The 21,725-nt window shown below is 52.2% G+C and overlaps 1 protein-coding gene across 6 annotated transcripts in view; it reads left to right on the forward strand.

Moving 5' to 3' along the window:
* The window catches only part of Pde4a (phosphodiesterase 4A), a 40,107-nt gene that overhangs the window by 12,458 nt on the left and 5,924 nt on the right, over positions 1-21,725 (forward strand). For 2 of the 6 annotated variants that reach the window (XM_051155980.1, XM_051155981.1), the window contains exons 2-10: positions 7,559-7,750; positions 8,633-8,669; positions 8,743-8,813; positions 11,247-11,296; positions 11,420-11,532; positions 15,266-15,359; positions 18,863-19,059; positions 20,547-20,645; positions 20,741-20,905. In XM_051155980.1, the coding sequence (XP_051011937.1) occupies positions 7,559-7,750; positions 8,633-8,669; positions 8,743-8,813; positions 11,247-11,296; positions 11,420-11,532; positions 15,266-15,359; positions 18,863-19,059; positions 20,547-20,645; positions 20,741-20,905 (1,018 nt within the window). Of the gene's footprint in view, positions 1-920; positions 1,191-7,558; positions 7,751-7,992; positions 8,217-8,632; positions 8,670-8,742; positions 8,814-11,246; positions 11,297-11,419; positions 11,533-13,178; positions 13,851-15,265; positions 15,360-18,862; positions 19,060-20,546; positions 20,646-20,740; positions 20,906-21,725 lie in introns of those variants that run through there. The other 4 variants (XM_051155985.1, XM_051155982.1, XM_051155983.1 and 1 more) reach the window with 4 other exon arrangements.

A 21,725-nucleotide genomic window follows, 5' to 3' on the forward strand; every position in this document is an offset into this window, starting at 1 on the left:
GTGTGAGCTACAAGTTTATGTTGAGGTCTACCAGCGTGTGAAGTGACGTCAATCCTGCCTTATGGGCGTAGGTTTGACTCAGTGTCCCTCCGCTCCCCTGCTCTGCCTCCTCTTCCAGGGTTTTATTTGCTGTTAATACCATCTTGTGGCACAGAGGGATGGATGGTTGCCTAGCCAGACTTCAGATGGGCTGTGGGGACAGGAAGCCTGAAGGAGCCTAGCCTACAAACCACATCCGGTGTGCCTTCCAAACATCCCTTTCTCCTGAAGACTGAGCTGTGGTAGTCTGGAGGTGGGCCCAGGTTGTTTGCTGGGTCTGCTTGCTGCCTCTGTTCTCTCTACACACGTACTTGTTTGGGACAGGCAGTAGGGAGTCACGCTGGGCACTGGGCAATAAGACGTGAGGGTGGGGGGAGGAGAGTAGAGGTTTGGCTTTTAGGATGGGCCAAGGTGTGGGGAACACAAGTGTCCCTTGGGATTTGATTCTGTGCCTCCTTTTTTTTTTTTTTTTTTCGTCCCTCCGCTCCCCAGCTCCGCCCTTCCCCTCCCCCCCATCATCTGTCACCCAGGCTCTCCCTAAGGTTTTGATCACCCAGCCTTGCACTCAGCCCTCTGTGGTGCGTCTGGTTCCCCCGCGGGCACACGGTGGCGATCTGAGACCTGGAGGTGGCACAGCTCGACGTCAGGCTGGGGAGGGGTGGAAGGCGGGGCCGGGGCAGAGGGAAGGGCTGCGGGCTGGGAGCCGGGGAAACCGGAGCCCCGGGCGTCAGTCCCCAAGGCCCTGGGTGGGACCGGCGGGAAGTGGGTTCTCAGTTTCACCGGGCCCTTCTGCAACAGGGAGGCAGGCTACGGACACAGGCGTGAGGAGGACGCGAGCACCCGGGATCCTGTCTCTTGGGGGGGGGGGTGTCACGGGGGTGTTGCCAGGGGCTAGGACAGGACAAGTGTGGAGGCGGTGCTGTAGATTGCTGGCACCTCAGGCCTGGCGTGCAGCGCCACACACCCTCCCGTGCAGCCGCCGGTCCCCAATGCCGGCCCCGACGGCACTTGGCTCCCATGCGCTCCAGTGCAGCACCCCGGGCCCGGCCCCGACCCCCAGCCTTGGCATTGCCCCTGGGACTGGAGTCACTGACCCACTTCTCCTTCAGCGAGGAGGACACTCTTGGACACCCTCCCGGCAGATGTGTCAGGTGGGTGGCCTGCAACCAGTTGCTTTTCTTTGTGACCTGAAGGTGCTCTTGCCTGTTTGGGGAAAGAGGATCCTTTCCAGAGTAGCCAGCCTCTGGGGAATCCCCTGAGTAGCTTTCCACATCTCGCAAGAGACCCTGCCCCTGCCCTAACCTAAAAAAATGTGGGTGCTGATGATGATAGGGGGTCCAAAAACTGGCTGCTAATTTCCACTTCAACTTATCTGTTTAAAGTTGGGGTTCCTTGGCTCTTTCTGTTTGCCATGTCCCCTCAACCTGAGTATATAATGCTCTCCCCGGCAGCAAATATGGGTGCCCAGCCTGTCACCTGGGCTCCATTCCCAAGCCACTGGCCAAGAGCCAGGTCCCTACAGCCTTACATGGCTTCTCCAGCCCCTACCCCACCCCCACCCCCCAGCTGGGGTTGTCAGACTGAAAGCCAAGCCCTGCAGTGTGGGGGAAGGTGCCCGAGAGTGCCCAGAGGGCATTTTGAGTTGGGTGGGTAGAGCTCTGCCAGGAAGTGACCTTTAAGTTTTCTGGAATTACGGCTCTTCCGTGCCTCACTGCACAGTCTGGTCAGATACCTTGATGGACACAGACGCTCGGAATCCAGCAAAAACACGCAGGGCCACACCCACATTTTCAGTAAGCTGGGTCACTTGCCGTTTGCTATTCTAGACTTGACTGGGGTCTCCAGGCCAGTCAAGGCACTGGGAGAGCCTGCAAGTGACCCACGGCCATAAGAGGCGATCACAGATGTAACGACTGTAGAACACCCTAAACAGCCTTGTCTACACCTTGCTTTTCCCAGAAAGACACTGTCAACACACACACACACACACACACACACACACACACACACACACACACACACACTTCATAACCACTCGGGTCAGGGACTGCCTGTGGGACATTCTCATGAGGCCACAGGAACATGAAAACAGACACCTGGACAGTTGGGACACCTGACCCTCCTCCCCATCAGGTGTACTTCTGTGTGACCCATATGGACACATGGGTCCCCTGCCCTCGACCTATACGTGTGCCAAGACTTGACATCCAGGCCCACAAACACCAGTGTCACCTGGCACCATGAGCCTGCCTGGCAGACACATGCCAGAGCCAGCACTCAACCTCTCTGTGACCTTCACAGAGCAAACCAGTCCTTTCCATAGTGGCTGGCTGGCACCTCCTCCGAGGCAGTCAGTTGGAGAAAGGAAAGGAGCCTGGGAGGCAGCAGGCTTGTCTCTGCTTCCAGAATGCAAAGCCTAGCGGCCCTGGGTTCAAAGCCACCCCTAGCCAAACTATTTGGTCTCTTTGTCTTTTAAGCCAAGCTGTCCTCTCTCTAATTTGCTGTATAGCTGAGGATGGCCTTGAACAGCCAGCTGGTGCTCCTGCCTCCACCTCCTGGAGTGACAGGAAGGCAGGGACGCACTGCCTGCTGACTTGGTGTTGGGAGGGGACCCGGGCTTTGTGAGTGCCTGGCCATGCCTTACCAACTGAGCCCAGCCCAGCCCCACTGACCCTCTCTCAGCACCTCAGTGTCAGTTTCCTTGCCTGGAAATAGGGTAATAGTGCATATGTGGGCATATTTAGTGCCTAGCATGGGGCACTCAATAGCATTTGTTTGCGTTGGGCTCCTTTTTTTTTTTAATTATTATTACATTAATTGTTTTTAATTTCCCGGGGTGGTACAGGCAGAGGTGGTAGGACAGCTTTCAGATGTAAATTCTGTCACCACTGTGCAAGTCTTCAGAACTGAACCTTCGCCTGCTGAGCCCTGTCACCGGCTCTTCGCCTTACTTTTTTGAAGACAACGTCAATTACTTAACGTGGAGCTTCGCTGATTGGGCAAAGTTGTGTGTCCAGGGAAACGCAGGAATCCTGTCTTCTCCCCAAGCGCTGCTGCTTGGAGTCCAGACTCAGGTCTTCCTGCTTATGGGGCCAGTATTTACTGATGACATTGTCTCCCCAGGTCACAGCGAGAGTCTGGAGCAGGCATTGTAGCCATGCAGTCTGCGAGGTGGCTGTAGTGCCAGCCTCCTGTCCTCCCTCAGTGTAGTCTATGACTTTGCCTCCTGTTGAGATTTCTCTGACTGACTATGGGCCACCACCAAGCAGCCAGTGACATTTGGGGGCTGGCGGGGGTCGGGGTCGGGGGAAAGCAGGGGTCTTTTTTCCTTATATTTGTATTTATTTTGTGTGCATGTAAGTAGGTGTGTGTGTGTGTGTGTGTGTGTGTATGACAGTACACGCGTGGAGGTTAGAGAGTAGCTTGTGGCAGTTACTTCTCTTTTTCCACAATGTGAGTCCCCAGGGACCAAACTGAGAGGTCCCTGTGCTTGGTTAGCTGACCCCTCATTGCTCCACAGTCCAACAGCCCAGGCCTGTCCCCTGTGCCTGCACTCAGCTCAGGGGACATTCAGGCCTGAAGCACAAACAACAACACTCAAGGGACCATCTCCTTTACCACGCAGGCCCCTGCGCTCCCTCTGACGTGCGTGGCTTCCCAGGGGCCGGGCAGATTTGCCACCGTGATGCCAGCTGAGAGCCCTGCTCCGGGTCCGTGTGCGTCTCATTCTCCCTAAGTTCCTGTGTGGAGGGCCGGAGGTCGGGGGGTGGGGAGTGGGGGGAGGGTAGGGGGGAGGGTGGGGGGGAGTGGGGGGAAGGTAGAGGGGAGGGTGGGGGGGGAGGTGGGAGGAGGGCAGTTCTCAGCAGGAGCCTCAAGCTGGGCTGGTCCTGGACAGACAGGATGTGGTCATCAGACAGCTAGGCCACCAAGTAGTAGGTGACCCTCTGTGCTGCAGTTTTCATGTTCTCTGGGATTTTAACAGGACCCACCTCAAGAAAGGGTGACAGAAATAAATGGGTCAGTATGTACAAAGCATTTTAACAGAAGCAGACAGACAGCGAGGATATGAGAAGTAGGGTAGACCAGATGGCTCAGTGGGTAAACACATGTGCCACTGAGCCTAACTATGGGAGCTCCAGCCCAGGGACTCTCAGGGAAGAAGAATGATCCTGGTGAGTCTGCAGATCTCCACGCTGCCACGGCACGGACACTGGTATTTTTAACGTATGAATACTTTGCCTGCATGTATGTCCATGTACCACGTGTGTGCCTGGTGCCTGCAGAGGCCAAAAGAGGGTATCGTATCCCTGGAAGTTACAGGTGGCTGTGAGCCACTGTGTGGAAGCTGGGAATCAAACCCGTGTCCTCCCTGGGAGCAGGCGGGGTGCTTCACAGCTGGGCCATGGCTCCACTCACTCAGCTGATTCTTTTTCTGCCTTTGTTTTTTGTTTGTTTTTCCAAGACGGGGTTTGTAGACCAAGCTGGCCTTGAACTCAGAGATCTGCCTGCCTCTGCCTCCCAGAGTGCTGGGATTACAGCATGCGCCACTACACCCAGCTTCCTTCAGTTGAATTTTAAAGGTTTTTGTGGGTTGTTTTTTTTTTAAGCCTGGGGAGAAACAAGGGGTCACCTAACCCCTAGACTACAACTCTCAACACAATGAATAAGTACAATGTAACTTTTTTTTTTTTTTTTCTCTTTGGAGATAGGGTTTCTCTGTGTAGCCTTGACTGTCTTGGACTCTCTTTGTACAGACGTCAGTTCCTTGTTCAGGCTAGAATCCTGTGCCCAAGATATGAAGACCAACGCGCCAAATCTATAAAATAGTCTGAAATCAGAACCAGTGGCTGCAGAAATGTGGCCGAAAGAGGTGTTCATCTTACACAGTGCACTTGGCATAGCGGGTGGTCACTAAATGGGCATTGTCATCAAAGGCTAAAGTTCATCTGTGTCATTTGGCTTAAAGGTTATTTTATTTATTTATTTATTTATTTTAGTTTCTATTTTTTTGTTTTTCAAGACAGGGTTTCTCTGTGTAGTCTTGACTATCCTGGACTCACTTTGTAGACCAGACTGGCCTCGAACTCACAGCGTCCACCTGCCTCTGCTTCCCGAGTGCTGGGATTAAAGGCGTGCGCCACCACCGCCCCGGCTATTATTTTATTTTTTACTTCTACTTATTTGGGGTTTTTTTGTTGTTGTTGTTTTGAGACAAGGTTTCTCTATGTTGCCTTGGCTGTCCAAGAACTCTACAGACCAGGCTGGCCTTGACAACAGAGAGCCTCCTGAGTGCTGAGATTAAAGGCATGTGCTGCTATGCCCAGCTTTTTGTTTGTTTTTGTTTTTGTTTTTGTTTTTGTTTTCCAGACAGGTCTCTGTGTATTTCTCCTTGGCTATGCTGCTGGGATTAAAGGCATTTACCACATTTTTTGTTTTTTCTTTTTGTTTTTTGTTTTTTGTTTTTTTTCAAGACAAGATTTCTCTGTGTAGCTTTGGCTGTCCTGGACTCGCTTTGTAGACCAGGCTGGCCTCGAACTCACAGAGATCCACCTGCCCCTGCCTCCTGAGTGCTGGGATTAAAAGTGTGTGCCACCACCGCCCAACTACCACTTTTATTTTTAAATACAGTATGTGTGTGCGTGTGCTCGCGCTCTCACAGGCATATGCCGAGGAGTATGTGGAGGTCGGAGGACATTTCTTAGGAGTCAGTTCTCTATCTGCACTGCGTGGGTCCTAGGAATCAATCCTAGGGACAAATGCTCTTACCACCACCAACCTACCTTGCAGGCCTCGGTCTTTATTTATTTGTTCATCTTTCAGTGCTGGAGGTAGAACTCAGGGCCTCACAAGGCAAGTAAGTGCCTTACCACTTTCAGATGCTTTGAATTTGGGTCTCATTATATACTTCCTCCAGGCTGACCTTAAACGTGCAATTCTGCCTCCCAAGTGCTCTGCCTCTGCCTCTCGAGTGCTGGGATTAAAGGTGTGCACCACCACGCCCGGCTTAGAATTCTTTTTTTTTTTTTAATTTTAATTTTTTTTATTACTATGTATACAGTGCTCTGCCTGTAGGTACACTTGCACACCAGACGAGGGCATCAGATCACATTATAAATGGTTGTGAGCTATCATGTGGTTTCTGGGAATTGAACTCAGGACCTTTAGAGGAGCAGTCAGTGCTCTTAACCTCTGAGCCATCTCTCCAGCACCCCCCCCTTTTTTTTTTTTTTAAGACAGAGTTTCTCTGTGTAGTCCTGGCTGGCCTGGAACTCAGAGATCTGCCTGCCTCTGCCTCCCAAGGGCTGGGACTTAATTGCTAAGCAATGACTTTACAGAAGGGTGAGGTCCTTTCCATGAGCTCAAGGTCACCTTGGTTTGCTCAAGCTGGAGCCAAGGTTTATCTTCAGGAAACCATTCCTAAAAGCTGACATTTGGCCAAAGTGTCCTGCCAGGCCACAATGTTTTTCTTGGGATTCTCTGTAATGGGCACTTGGACTGTAAGCTATTGTGACAACCGCAGAACCTGCCTCCCCCTCGCCCCCCTGTTTATTATAATTAAACACCCTTATTTTGTGTGGACCTGTGTGGATGTATGTGCACAGGTCTTGGACTCGAGGTCAGAGGATGGAGCCGTCTTAGTGGCTCTTACATTTTAAATTAATTAATTGGCTTTAGATAGGGTTTGGTTATATATACCTGGACTTGCTGCAACTTCATGGCAGTGATCTTGCTGCTTCCAATTTCCAAGTGCTGATTACAGATGCAAACTAGCACACCAACTGTGTGTGCCTGTGAGTGTGTGTGTGTGTGTGTGTGTGTTTAGGTCAGAGGACAGCTGTGGGAGTCATTTTCCTCCTACCAAGTGTGTCTCAGTTGAGACTCAGATCAGCAAGCTTGTGTGGCAAGCATCTCTACCTGCTGAGCCATCCCTACACACACACACACACACACACACACACACACACACACACACTCATTTTGTTTTGTTTTAAGACAGGGTTCCATGAAACCCAGGCTAGTCTTGAACTCGGATCTCTCTGCGTTCACCTTCCTGAGGGAATTACAGGCATGCACCACCATTCCTGGTGTTATGGAGCCCTGGCCATGGGACCCAGAGCGAGGAAATCCTTCTACTCGCTCTGCTACACCCTCAGACTCAGGCAGTGTGTACACAGAAAAGTAAAGTGGGGTTGGCCAGGCGGTGGTGGCACAAGCTTTTAATTCCAGCACTCGGGAGGCAGAGAGAGGCAGATCTCTATGAGTTCAAGGCCAATCTGATCTACAGACTGAGTTCTAGGACAGTCAAGTCTACACAGAGAAATCCTGTTTCAAAAAGCAAAAAAAGAAAAAAGAAAGAAAGAAAGTCGAGTCCCTCAAGAACTGAATGCAGGTCCTGTTTGCATGGCAGGCATACGGACTGGGGTATCTCTACCACAAACCTCCTCTGTCACCTTCGCACCTCCTGACTTGGCCAGCATCACCTCAGTCCCCTGATTCCTCTTCTCTCTGTCCCCTGCAGCTTGGAGGCAGAAAATGGGCCGACGCCATCCCCTGGCCGCAGCCCCCTGGACTCGCAGGCGAGCCCAGGGCTTGTGCTGCATGCTGGGGCAGCCACCAGCCAGCGCCGAGAGTCCTTCCTCTATCGCTCAGACAGCGACTATGACATGTCACCCAAGACTATGTCCAGGAACTCATCGGTCACCAGCGAAGCGTGAGCACACCCTGCCCTCCTCACCAGATCCCCTAGGCCTGGCCCTGCCACAAGCTGCCCTTCCCAGCAGAGAGTGGGGCACCGAACCCCCTGTTTGGTCAACCCACACACATTGTCCTCCCCACTGAAGGGTAAGCAGTCCCTTTCCCTCTTACACGGGACTTACAGGCTTATAAGGTTTGACTGTGCCCCCAGCTCTGCCCATGCCCAGTCATTGCCTTCAAGTCTGGCTCCTCCTCCTCCTCCAACCCTAGACACGGTCTGCAGCCCAGACTGGCCGCCTCAGACTTCCTATGTAGCTGAGGCTGTCCTCAAATTCCCGGTCCTCCTGCCTCCACTGCTCAGTGCTAGGCATTGCAGATGTATACCACCCACCATGCCCTGATTATGGGGTACTGGGGCTTGAACCCAAGGCTTCCTGCAACTGAGCTACATCTCCACCAGCAGGGAAGCTATCCTCAAACAGGTGATCTTCCTGCCTCAGCTCTCAGGCTCTTTTTTAGTTTTCCTTCTTTTCTGTTTTGTTTGGTTCTGGGAATAGGATCCAGGGACTTGCACGTGGTGGGCGAGGCCATACCACTAAGCTGTAGCTGCAGCCCTACTTCAGTTGTCTCTCCAGCAAAAGGAACCCTAGTCCTGGGCCCCCTGTAGCCCTCCCTTGCTAATAAGCCCTTATTAAGGTGGAAGCTGCCTGCCTGCCTGCTTCCTGTCTCTGAGTCCCACTTCCTGCACATACCCTTGCCCCTCGGTAGCCCCTACAGTGTGTTCTTGCTACTGTCACCTTGCATGAGTCTCCTCCTCCCTCCTACCAGTCCTGAGCCCACAGTGGCCCCCCCCCCCCGTAGACCTGGATCCCTTACCCGCCCCTGTTCTTACTTTCAGGCATGCTGAAGACCTCATTGTGACACCGTTTGCCCAGGTGAGACCTCCTTCTCTCATGGGAACCGGGCCCAGCCTGGTGGGCCTCTCCTTACAGCTGTCCCCCACCCCAGGTGCTGGCCAGTCTCCGCAGCGTTCGAAGCAACTTCTCACTCTTAACCAATGTGCCCATCCCCAGCAACAAGTAAGTGGATCTGAGTCCCGTCCTTGCCCCTCGTCCGTCCGTCCATCTGTTGTCGCCCCCCCTTTGCCCCCCCCATCACCTACTCTCATGTGACTTGGATGTGGTGATCTGAGGGTGTGGCTTCTGAGTGAAGTCCTTGTGTATAGGATGCAGGAAGCCCCAGGGTTCCGCCCTCAGCAGCCATAAACCAGGTATAATCCTGGTACTCAGGGAATAGAGGCAGAAGAATCAGGAGTTCAGGTCCATCCTTGGCTACATAGGGAGTTTCAGGACAGCCTGGTCTACATGATACCTTGTCTCAAAGCGGAGCAAAAAAACAGCTAGATTAAGTTTTGGCCTGCTTTGTGACCTCAGGACAGACAGCTCTTGACCCCTGTGTTGAAGTAACCCTTTCTGAGTCACAGAACCAAAGCTTCAGGGAATAAAGGCCTAGAGGCCTGTATGGTGGTGGTGAGGCTCTGGGTTCCCAGTTGTTATGCCAACTTGCTAGACAGATGGCAACGGGAGGCACTCGTGTTTCCCGTCTGTAAGATGAAAGCTGCAGAAAGGCTTTAATTAGAAAGCCTCTGTGAGAAACCCAGATGACGACATGTAGAAAGTGCTAGAACATTGTCTGGTACATAGTATATGCTCAATAAATAAGGATAGTTCAAGTCAGGCAAGCTGCTTGCTGTCAAACTTGATAACCTGAGTTCAGTCCCCAGAACCCACACAGCGGACGGAGAGAACCGACTCCCACAGGTTGTGCTCTGACCTCCACATGTGCACTGTGGCCTGCATGGCCCTCCACCCATACACATGATAAATGTGAAAAAAGATTTTTAAAAAATAAATACGGGGGCTGGAGAGATGGACGATGGGATGGCTCAGGGTGAGCAGTGCTTCTGCAGAGGACTTGAGTTCAGTTCTTGGCACCACATGGGGCAGCTCACAGCCACCTGTAATCCCAGCCCTGGGGAGCCAATGCCCTTTTACGGACATGAGGGCACATGTTTACATGTGCGCGTACACACACACACACAAATCGTTTAAAATTGTGCTGGTTGTGTACATCTTTAATCGGAGCACTCTGGAGGCAGAAGCAGGCAGATCTCTGTGAACTGATGATCAGCCTGGTCTACATAGTGGGTTCCAGGCCAGCCAGGGCAACACAGTCAGACTCTCTCTTTAAAAAAGGGGGGTCTTATTTTTAGGGTCAAGGGTGTGGCTGCAAATTACCAATCCTTGAGGGTAGTAACAGCCATTCTCAAAAGCTTGAGAAGTTGGAGAGAAAAGGAAGTTTGAAAACACAGGATATGGCCATGGTGGCACACGCCTTTAATCCCAGCACTAGGGAGGCAGAGACAGGTGGATCGCTGTGAGTTCGAGGCCAGCCTGGTCTACAAAGTGAGTCCTGGACAGCCAAGGCTACACAGAGAAAACCTGTCTCAAAACACAAACAAACAAACAAACAAAAAGGAAGAGGAAGGAAGGAAGAAAACACAGGATCTAGCCCTACCACAGATCACTAGTGTGGACCAGATTCCAGCCAGATGTAGCACCTCTCATCTGCCATCCCAGAATTCAGGAAGAGGCGGAGGCAATATCTCTAGTTCCAGTCCAGCCTGGGTGTCAGTGAAACCCTGTTTCAAACACTGCCACCTACAAAAGAGCCTAATGAGCCTCCTGCTCTCTGTGTGGCCTCTTGAGCTGGGAGTGTCATTCAGTGATAGGAAGTTTGCCCTGCATTCACAGTCCAGAATGTAATCTCTTTTTTGTTTGTTTGTTTGTTTTTTGAAACAGAGTTTCTCTGTGTAGCCTTGGCTGACCTGGACTCACTTTGTAGACCAGGTTGGCCTCGAACTCACAGAGATCCGCCTGCCTCTGCCTCCCGAGTGCTGGGACTAAAGGCGTGCCCCACCCCTCGGCTTTAGAACGTAATCTCAGACAACCGGGCGTGGTGGCACATGCCTTTAATCCCAGCACTCGGGAGGCACAGGCAGGCGGATCGCTGTGAGTTCGAGGCCAGCCTGGTCTACAAAGTGAGTCCAGGACAGTCAGGACTACAAGAGAAACTTTGTCCCAAAAAACAAAAACAAAACAAAAACAAAACAAAAAGAATGTGATCTCAGACACCACAAAAATAAACAATAAATACTTGGGGCTGGGGTTCATTTTGCCTAACGTGCATGGTGCCCTGGGTTCTGCCGCAGCTCCCTGTACATGGGGAAGAGTGTTACACACCTGTAACCCATTGCTTGGAAGGTGGGGTTGTGAGCATCAAGGTCGTTTGGTTTTTGGCTACGTGGTGAGTTTGAAGCCAGCCTCAGCTGAGACTGTCTCACAAATGACAAACTCAGGCTCTGACATTCTATGGCGAGGGGAGGCTGGTTCTGGGAGAACACAGGCTGGTACTGGAGTACCTTTGTTGTTTTGTTTTGTTTCTGTTTTCAGGCGGTCTCCACTGGGTGGCCCACCCTCTGTCTGCAAGGCCATGCTGTCAGGTAACTAAACCTAGAGGTTGGGGAAGGGCCCACTCATCTTGGGTAGACCCTCCTTGTTGGGGTCGGGGACTGTCAGAGGACGACCCTGCTGTAGGTCACATCCCTGGGCCCCCCTTTCCTCAGAGGAGACATGCCAGCAGCTGGCCCGGGAGACCCTGGAGGAACTGGACTGGTGCCTGGAGCAGTTGGAGACCATGCAGACCTACCGCTCGGTCAGCGAGATGGCCTCGCACAAGGTGGGCAGGCCTGAGGGGCGGCTACTTCTCCACAGAGGGCTGGGCGAACCCTTCAGTGGACAGGGCTAGGAGACAGTATACATCCTTGATAAAGTGGGCCAGTAGGCGGGGCAACAGGTGGGTAGGGGCTGTGGGCAGGGTGAATCTTGTGGAGTGGATCAATGAGGGGTGGCCGGAATACTTCTGAATGTGTGGGATGGTATGTGGGGGTCAATCCTCTGGTGTGGGTGGGCAGACCTCTAGGCAGGTCAACTAGGGTGTTAGGAATTCATGGGTGAACCCACTTCCAGGATAGGACCTATATGTTTATCCTAGGGCATGGCCCCGTGAATGGCGCCAGAGGCTTAGCCAGATCCAGTGTGGCAGAACCAATTACTCCCTAGGGAAGTGGACTGACCGCCAGTCCAGGGACACGGGATGTGTGCAAAGCTAATTGCCAAATTCAGGTGGCAGGCAGGGCTGAGCTCTGATTTAGAACACTGGGCCTGGCATTTGACTGTGTCTTTAGAAAGACTGAAGTAAACCAGGCATGGTGGTGGACGCCTTTAATCCCAGCACTCGGGGCAGGCCGATCACTGAGAGTTTGAGGCCAGCCTGCTCTACAAAGGGAGGTCAGGACAGCCAAGGCTACGCAGAGAAGCCCTGTCTTGAAAAACAAAACAAAACAAAGAAACAAAAAAGTAGCAGCTTGTAACTCAGGCTTTTCCCAGGACCGAGGAACCCTGGTGTTAGAGGAAAGTGTGGGGACACAGGGCTAGCTTAGTCGTACATAATTTTTACAGGTGACTTGCTCATGGAGGTTGTGTGCGTGTGTGATCTCTGAGTGTATATCGCCAGCTTCCAACCTGCATGGCTGTTGGCGGCTCTTTGCTCATTTGCAAGTATATTTGGAGTCATTCAGAGGGGTTGTGTGCAGGTGTGTGCCTTCAGAACCGTGTGTGGTTGTGCACATGTAGTCCTGTGGTGTGCTGCAGGGATGCGTCTGAGGCTGTGATTTTGGTCTGGATTTGAATCTGAGTAACTCTGATTTTGTGCAAGTTCTAGGCCTTGTAAAGGGAGGGCTTCCCTGTCCAGCTGTGTAAACTGCCCACCTCCAGGGGGCGCCACTCAATAAGCAAGGCCACGGGAATGATGCTTCGGGGAGTGTGCAGGGCTTGTGGGCGGGTGTCTATCAGGAAATGAGTGTGCAGGTGGGGGCGGTCTTCCTTCAGGAATGCATACATCCATGTGGGTGGAGGCTTGTCTGGGGAAAGGAGTTCAAGGACAGTTGTGTCCCTGAGGATGGGTTAACTGTCTCTTGAAGTGTGTGTGTGTGTGTGTGTGTGTGTGTGTGTGTGTGTGTGTGTGTGTGTACGCCCATATACACAGTTGCTTGCACACGTGAGTGTTTCTGTGATAATGTGAGTTGATTTGCACTTCTAAGTGCGTCAGAACCTGAGCACTACTTGTTCCTCAGTCTGTGTCTGCTTGTGGTCTCTTGAAAGGCAGACCTTAGTGTGCTGTGTTTAAATGCACAACCGGGGCTGTATTGTAGCCTTGAAGCTGGAGAGAGAGAGAGAGAGAGAGAGAGAGAGAGAGAGAGAGAGAGAGAGAGAGAGAGAGTGTGTGTGTGTGTGTGTGTGTGTGTAAACATTCGGGTGTCTGACCACATTCAGTTTCTGGTTTTGAGGACAGTGTGTCTCAAGGCACGTGTGTGGTGTGGAGTGTTTCTCTGTCTGGCCATGTCCCTGGATGAGGTGTGTCCTCAGAGTTCAGGGCCTCCTTGCCTTCCTGCAGCAGCCTTCTCTGAGTCCTGGCTGAGGCCCGTGGGCTCTGATGCCCCTTTAACGCCCCCCCACCCCCAGCACCACCTGACTTCAAGTGCAGCCTCCAGTACCGCAGTGAGCGCGCACACACAACAGTGCACACAGAGCCCCAAGCCTCCTCAGCTCGGTTTCCTTCCTGGGCACTTACCCTGCCTGTCCCCATGGGCACAGGTCCCCCACTGCCTCCTGCCTCTGCTGCAGAGGGACCCATCAGGACCAGGGGCTGGCAGACGATGTAACCAGGGCTGCCGCTGGGAGCGCGGAGGGGAAGGGGGCCCCCAGTCCCGCTGGGCTGGCCCAGACCCCTCCGCGGCTCCCTTTGGACATTGTCCCCGTCTGCCCAGCTCCCCCCCTCCCTCTGTTGCCCCCAGTCCCCAGGAACCATTGACCCAAGGACTCGGCCAAACCTACCTTATCTGTGCGCCAGCCCAGAGCTAAGCTTCCACCATGCCTCTGGTCGACTTCTTCTGCGAGACCTGCTCCAAGCCCTGGCTAGTGGGCTGGTGGGACCAGGTAGGGCTGTGCAGGGTCAGGGGGGAGGGGCATCATGCATCAGGGACCTCTGACCTCATGGGATGGGCACTTGGCTGCAGCTGTGCTCATGTATAGCTGGATCATATAACATGCTTTGTGGCCTCTGTGTGACCCAGGGCTGGGCGTGTATGACTGTGTCTGTATGCTAAGTGTGAGTGTGTGCTTGGGAGTCTTACTGGGGAAGGTGTCTTTCTGGCTGGGTGTGACTAACCTGGACCTGGACATGCATGTGTCTGCGATGGCTGGGTGTCCTGCCTGGTCCTGGAATGAACCAGATGTTGTGTGTCATGGTATACTTGTTAAATGCAATGCTACTTGATGTTTTGGGGGTGTGTGACCCCCAAATGTCAATGACTGACTTATTGGGGTGTGAACCTTTTGGTCGGTGCATCTGAGCTGTGTGACGCTAGATAGGCTGAGGACAATTTGGGATTATGTGCAGGTGTGTGTGTGTGTGTGTGTGTGTGTGTGTGTGTCTGGGGTCTCTCCGTAGTACTGAGAAAGGTGACCACCCGATCTTTAGTGTGGGTCACCCCCTCCTGTTTTCTGCCCTCCTGCCTTGTCCCTGCTATGGAGTGCTGGGGGTGGGGAACATATGCCCTTTCTGCTCCAAGCCCAATGTCACAGAAGACGCCTGTGAGAAGGGACATGAGGGACCAGGAGGAGACCCCCAAACCCATTTGGGGACGTACTGCTCCCATTTGTACATTAGCTACCTCCTTGAGGATGGAGGAGAGGGGGGCTTTGATGGGAGCCCCCTCCCCTAGGAGATAGGACTGGAATTTCTTAGGCTGGCTCGGTCCCCTTGTCTAGACGAGCCCACTCTTCTCCCAGAGCTTGGGTGCCCGGAAACATGAAACCTTCCAGACTGGGCTGGGCCTGCTGCGCAGACCCCAATCCTTTCCCTCCAACCTCCATCCCTGAATTGAGGTCATGTTTGGCAACACCTAGGCCGGTGGGGCTGGCTCTGGGAAGGCAAGGGTTAAGGGGCCTCGGCCTTGCCCCCCTTTCCTGGACTCAGCAGCTGGTTGGAGGGGGAGTTGCTAAGGAGACTCCCATCACCATGGCGACGGAAGTCTCCTGGTGTGCTATTGGCTCCGTGGTCAGCAGGAGCCCCTCCCTTCCACAGGTGCTCCTCTAACGGCTCTTGGGAGGGGGGGTCGTGTTCTTCAACTGGGAATCCCCTCCCAAGTTAGGGGAGTCCGTCCCCCGACTCCAGAGCCAACAGGACAGGAAAAGCCATTGTACCCCTCAAGCAGCCTAATTGGGGGCTCTGAGTGGAGAAATTGTGGTGCCTTCAGGAATTAGCTGGGAAGGGCTCCCACATGAGCGTGTCCACATGCACCCCACAATGGTCTCCCATCACCCATTTTTTCTTGGCTCCTTCTCCTCAGTTCAAAAGGATGCTGAACCGTGAACTCACACACCTGTCGGAAATGAGCAGGTCAGGAAACCAGGTCTCAGAGTACATTTCCACAACATTCCTGGGTGAGTGCAAGGCAGCAAGTGGGATGGGAGTGGGGGTGGGCATTGGGTCAAGGGTCATGGGGTCCCAGAACTCCTCATTCATGAGTTCCCTCTCAAACTTAGTGATCCACCCAAGTTCTGTTGAGCCTATATTTTAAAATATCCCAGACTGGGAAGATGGCTATGTCATTAAAGTGTGAGGACTTGAGTTCGGATCTTGAACCCATGGAAACCGCCAGGTGCCACATATACACCTATAATCCAAGCTCTGAGTAGAAGACACTGGCCAGGCCCAGATGATGTAGCCAAATCTATGAGCCCCAGGTTCAATGAGAAACACTGCCCTAAGCAAGGTAGAGTAGCAGTGGGGGTGCACGCCTTTGATCCCAGCACTGGGAGGCAGGGGCAGGAGGATCTGCCTGTAAATTTAAGGCCAGCTTGGTCTACAAAGCAGGTTCCAGGACAAAAGAATAAAAGAAACCAAGGTGGACAATGTTGGACAACCACACTGGAGGCTGACCCCTGGCCTCCGTGTACATGAGCACATACATAAAATAAAATACTAATATAAGAGCCGGGCATGGTGTCACATGCCTTTAATCCCAGCACTCGGGAGGCAGAGGCAGGTGGATCGCTGTGAGTTCAAGGCCAGCCTGGTATACAAAGCGAGTCCAGGACAGCCAAGGCTACACAGAGAGACCCTGTCTTGGAAAAAACAAAACAAACAAACAAACAAACAGAAACTAATATAAGGCCAAAATCTCCTTAGAAATTAAAACAGAATTCTCATTTATTTTTCATTATTCATTTACTTATTGAACCAGGTTTTGGTGTGTAGTTCTGGCTGGCCTGGAACTGGATATGTAGACGAGGTTCAAATAGAATTTTTTGCGGGGTGGGGGGGGCAGCAAGTGGTGGTTTTTTTGTTTTGTTTCTAGATAGGGTTTCTCTGTGTAATAGCCCTGGCTGTCCTGGACTTGATTTGTAGACCAGGCTAGGCTCAAAGTCACAGAGCTCCACCTGCCTCTGCCTCCCGAGTGCTGGGATTACAGATGTGTGCCACTGCATCCAGCTCAGATAGAATTCTTTTTTTTTTTTTTTTTTTAAGATTTATTTATTTATTATTATGTATACAGTGCTCTGCCTGCATGTAACACCTGCAGATCAGAAGAGGTGTCAGATCACATTATAATGGTTGTGAGCCACCATTGGTTGCTGGGAATTGAACTCAGGACCTCTGGAAGAGCAGTCGGTGCTCTTAACCTCTGAGCCATCTCTCCAGTCCCCTCAGATAGAATTCTTAAGCTTTGAAAAGCCTCTAAGCAGTGCCTAGGAAGATGGCCAGTGGGAAGAGCTCTGACTTGAATGCACAAAGCCAGCATATTATAAACCCACCCTGAGCTGGGCGTGGTGGTGTACATCTGTAATCCCAACACTCGGGAAGCAGAGGCAGGCAGATCACTGTGAGTTCGAGGCCAGCCTGGTCTACAATGTGAGTCCAGGACAGCCAACATAACACAGAAAAACCCTGTCTCGAAAAGCTAAAAAATAAACCCACCCTGGTGGTGCAGACCTGTCATCCCAGCACTCTGGGGAAGCAGAGGAAGAAGTTCAAGGTCAGAGTTTGCTGTGCAGCTGATAGAAAGTCATCTGGGCCAAAAAAGACCCTGTCTCAACTAAACCAAACACATAACACTCATACAGTAAAGCAAAGAGCAGGGTGTGATGGCATGCACACACACACACACACACACACACCTATCATCCTAGTGCTCAAGATGTTAAGAACTGTAAATTTAAGGACAACCTGGGCTACATAGTGAGATGCTATCTCAAGAAACCAAAATACAAAATATAATAACACCACTCACACTCACTTTAATCAGGAGCAGAGACAGGAAGATTTTTATGTTCAAAGCCAACATGGCCCATAAAGCAAGTTCCAGGCCAGCCATGGGTAGACAGGCAGAGCCTGTCTCAAAACAAACAAAAACAAATGGAAGTTGAAGACTGATGCCCAAGATCACCCTCTGACCTCTAGATCAGTGCTGTGGCACCCACGTGCTATCTCATGAACATACATACACACAAATAAATACATTTAAAAATTAATAAAAGAGAGGCAGTGTGGTGGTGAGTGCCATTCATCGTGACACTCAGGAGACTAAGGCAGGTAGATCTCAGAGTTCCACAGCCACAGAGGTTCCCTGTCTTCAAAACAAAACAATCTAGAACAACAGACCAGATCAGCTCTGAGTTCGAGGCCAGCCTGGTGGTCACAGAGTGAGTTCAAGGACAGCCAAGGCTGCATAAAGACACCCTGTCTCGCCAGGCGGTGGTGGCACACATCTTTAATCCCAGCACTTGGGAGGTAGAGGCAGGCGGATCGATGTAAGTTCGAGGCCAGCCTGGTCTAGAAAGTGAGTCTAGGACAGTCAAGGCTACACAGAGAAACCCTGTCTCAAAAAACAAAAAAACAAGAAGAAGAAGGAGAAAAAGAAGAAGAAACAGCTGCTGCCTATTCCAGCCAGGCATGGTGCTGGTGGCACATGCCTTTAATCTCAGCATTCTGGAGGCCAGTCTAGGGCTTTTACACAAAGAAACCCTGTCTTAGGGGAAGGAGAGGAAGAAGAGGAGAAGGAAGAGGAGGAGGAGGAGAGCTGGGGTGGTAGAACACACCTATAAATTCTCAGGACTCAGGTTGAGGCAGGACAAATCAAGTTCCAGGCCAGCCTAGACTACATGAGATTCTGGGTCAAAAACTGTTTGGAGATTGTGAGATTCAGAGTTTTGAGTCTCCCTCCAATAGCGAAGGTGTGGTAGTTTCAGAGTTCTGAGGGCGCAACCAGTGGGAAGGTTGCATGCAAATTAGGTCCCACCCCTGCTGGCTCTCAGAAGCCTTTGAAAGCTCAAGAAGAGTCTTGGGGCTGGTCCCCAGGCTGACTGGTGCCAAGGGGAAGGGGATCATGGACCCAGAGACCCCTACCAGCAATCCCCCCTCCCACCACTAACCTTGGCCATCATAGGAGTGTCTTCAATGGCCAAGAAGATCCCCTGGCAGCTGGGTGTGGTGGTGCACACCTTTAATCCCATCAGAGGCAGGCCAATCTCTGTGAGTTCGAGGCCAGCCTGGTCTACAAAGCAAGTCCAGGACAGCCAAGGCTACACAGAGTGTCCCTGTCTCCAAATCCAAAAGAAGATTCCCCTGGCTATCCAGGGTGGGCAGCAGCTCACTCTTGGCTCCGTCCTACCTCCTCATGTCTCATACAATGTTGTGGCCCAAACTGGGCACCAGTCTAAGGGTTCTCCATAGTCCAGGGCCATCTCTAGGACCCCACACACACACACCTGCCCATCACCTCCCAGAAAGTTTCTTACCTGGGTCCTGGGTTCCAGCCTCAGAAAAGAGACTAGCATTTTCCTCAGAAGGATGGCCTCATATCAAGTGAGGCATCTCAGGACACCACCGGGGACTGAGGGATGTGGGGGAACCTCCTTGAGAGCACGTCTCATGCCTCTTACAGACAAGCAGAATGACGTGGAAATCCCCTCACCCACACCGAGACAGAGGGCCTTCCAGCAGCCCACGCCACCGGTGGTGCGACAGTCCCAGCCCATGTCTCAGATCACAGGCCTGAAAAAGCTGGTGCACACCGGAAGCCTGAACACCAGTATCCCACGATTTGGAGTCAAGACAGAGCAAGAGGACCTCTTAGCACAAGTAGGTGCCTGCCTTTACACAGCCATTCATCTAACACACTTTGAGCAGCCTCAGTCGGTGTTAGTAACCGAGTCCCCGGTGTGTAGTGTCTTTCCAGGAGGCCAGTATTCCTGCCCCAACCCCAACACAGCTGAGGCCTCATGAGCAGGTCAGCTTAAAGAAGCCTGACCTAGGTCTGGGACGCAGCCTGGCTTGGTTCCCAGCTCGTGAGCCGAAGGGTGCTAGAGAAGTCACTAGCATAAACTACGTGTGGTGGCACATGCCTGGGAGCCTAGCACTGGGGGGTAGAAGCAGGAGGATTCAGGGTCATCCTCCGCAACACAGTGAGTTCAAGGCCAGCATGTACTACAGAAGACTCTCTCACTCTCTCTCTCTCTCTCCCTCTCTCTCATGTATACAGTGCTTTGCCTGCATGTACACCTTCATGCCAGAAGAGGGCATCAGATCACATTATAGATGGTTGTGAGCCACCATGTGGTTGCTGGGAATTGAACTCAGGACCTCCAGGGGAGCAGTCAGTGTTCTTAACCTCTGAGCCATCTCTCCAGCCCGAGACTCTTTCTCAAAGATAGGGTGGGACTGGGCGATTGATTGCTCAACGTTTATTAAAGTACAGTCTGAACCCAGATCCCCATTGCCCACACAAAAACACAGGTGTTCTGTGTACACGTGTCACCCCAGTGTTGGGTAAGTGAAGACAGGGCAGGATGAATCCCTAGGCTCACGGCGCAGCTGGTATAGCCAAACCTGAGCTCCCAGTCCATTAAAAATGCTGTCTCGTGGGGCAGTGGTGGCGTACACCTTTAATCCCAGCACTTGGGAGGCAGAGGCAGGCGGATCTCCATGAGTTCAAGGCCAGCCTGGTCTACAAAGTGAGTCCCAGACAGCCAAGGCAACACAGAGAAACTCTGTCTCAGAAAAAAACAAAAACAAAAAAAGTCTCAAAAAATGAGGTGCCTGTGGCCAGCGAGCACTCACCCACCAAGCCTGATGACCTGAGTTCAATCCTCAGGACCCACATACTAGGAAGAGAGAAGCAATTGAATCACACATACCTACATGGACACACATGTGAGGAGCTTGAGAGATGCCTCACCCATTAGGAGTGCTTGCTGCTCTTTCAGGCCTTCTGCCTTCCTCAGGCACCTTAACACAAATGACCCACACAGAGCTACACGGAACATTGTTTCATGTGGGGCTGGAGAGATGGCTCAGAGTTTAAGAGCACTGGCTGTTGTTTCAAAGGTCCTGAAGTCAGTTCCCAGCAACCACATGGTGGCTCAGGGAATCTACAATGGCATCTGATGCTGTCTTCTGTCCTGCAGGCATACATGCAAATAGAGCACTCATATACATGAAATACATAAATAAATAGGAGTTGATGCATTTGTTCACATTTTGTGAGCAGTAACAAGGCCCAAAGTCCTAGGAAGTGGCGTCCATGTCCCTTGCACGGCTCCCTGACCTCTCACCTCCATCACTACCAGGAACTGGAGAACTTGAGCAAATGGGGCCTGAACATCTTTTGTGTGTCAGAGTACGCCGGAGGCCGCTCACTCAGCTGCATCATGTATACAATATTCCAGGTGATGGGGGAAGCTGGGAGCTGGCTGGGACCCAGGGGCTGGGACAGGGTACCGGGGACCAGCAGGGCTCACTGCCCTGCCCCGTTGGCTCCCAGGAGCGAGACCTGCTGAAGAAGTTCCGCATCCCTGTGGACACAATGATGACTTACATGCTGACCCTGGAGGACCACTACCACGCCGACGTGGCCTACCACAACAGCCTGCATGCGGCCGATGTGCTGCAGTCCACGCATGTGCTGCTGGCCACGCCCGCCCTTGATGTGAGTGCCTGCCCCCTCCCCTGTCACTGTCCCCTCCCTTCCCATTTGTCCCTCTGATCTTGTCTCTAATCCTGTCTTTTTGTTGTTGTTGTGTTTTATCTTTTGTGTGTGTGTTGGGGGGTGGGGTGCGTTAATGTTGATGTCAGAGAACAACTTTTGGGTGACTTTTCTTTTTACCATGTAAGTCCAGGCATCTGACTCTGGGTGCCAGGCTTGGTGGCGAATTGCTTTACCCAGTGAGCCTTCTTGCTAGTGTCTGTCTTGTTCTATTAGTGTGTACATGTAAAGGAGAAGGGGCATGTGAGTGTGAGCCACAGGGCATGGGTGGAGGGCAGAGGACACCCCTGTGCGTTAGTTCTTCCCTTGCGTCTTGTTAGAAGACAGGGTCTCGGTGGTTGCTGCTGCATATGCCAGGGTAGCTGACCTAAGAGCTTCTGGGGCATGCCCTGTCTCTGACTCCCATTGCATTGTGGGAACATTGGGATTACAGATGCAGACTGAGACTTTTTTTTACATGGGTTCTGTGATTCAAACTTACCTGGCAAGTGCTTTGGCCACTGAGCCACCTCTCCAGCGTACCCTTTTGTGTTTTGAGATGATCTCACTGTGTGGCCCTAACTGCTGTGGAACTCACAATGGAGACCAGACTGGTGACTAAAGCTGGTGGACCATAGATATCGCCTGCCTCTGCCTCCCAAGTGCTGGGATTAAAGCTGTGCACCACCACCGCCTGGCCCTGTCACTTTGCTTCTTAAAATAGGATCTTTCAGTGGTGTGGACCACTGAGTAGGAAAGACTGGCTGGCCAGGGAACGCCAGGG

This window comes from Acomys russatus, chromosome 14 (assembly GCF_903995435.1).
Source record: "Acomys russatus chromosome 14, mAcoRus1.1, whole genome shotgun sequence".
NCBI classification, from domain to species: domain Eukaryota; kingdom Metazoa; phylum Chordata; class Mammalia; order Rodentia; family Muridae; genus Acomys; species Acomys russatus.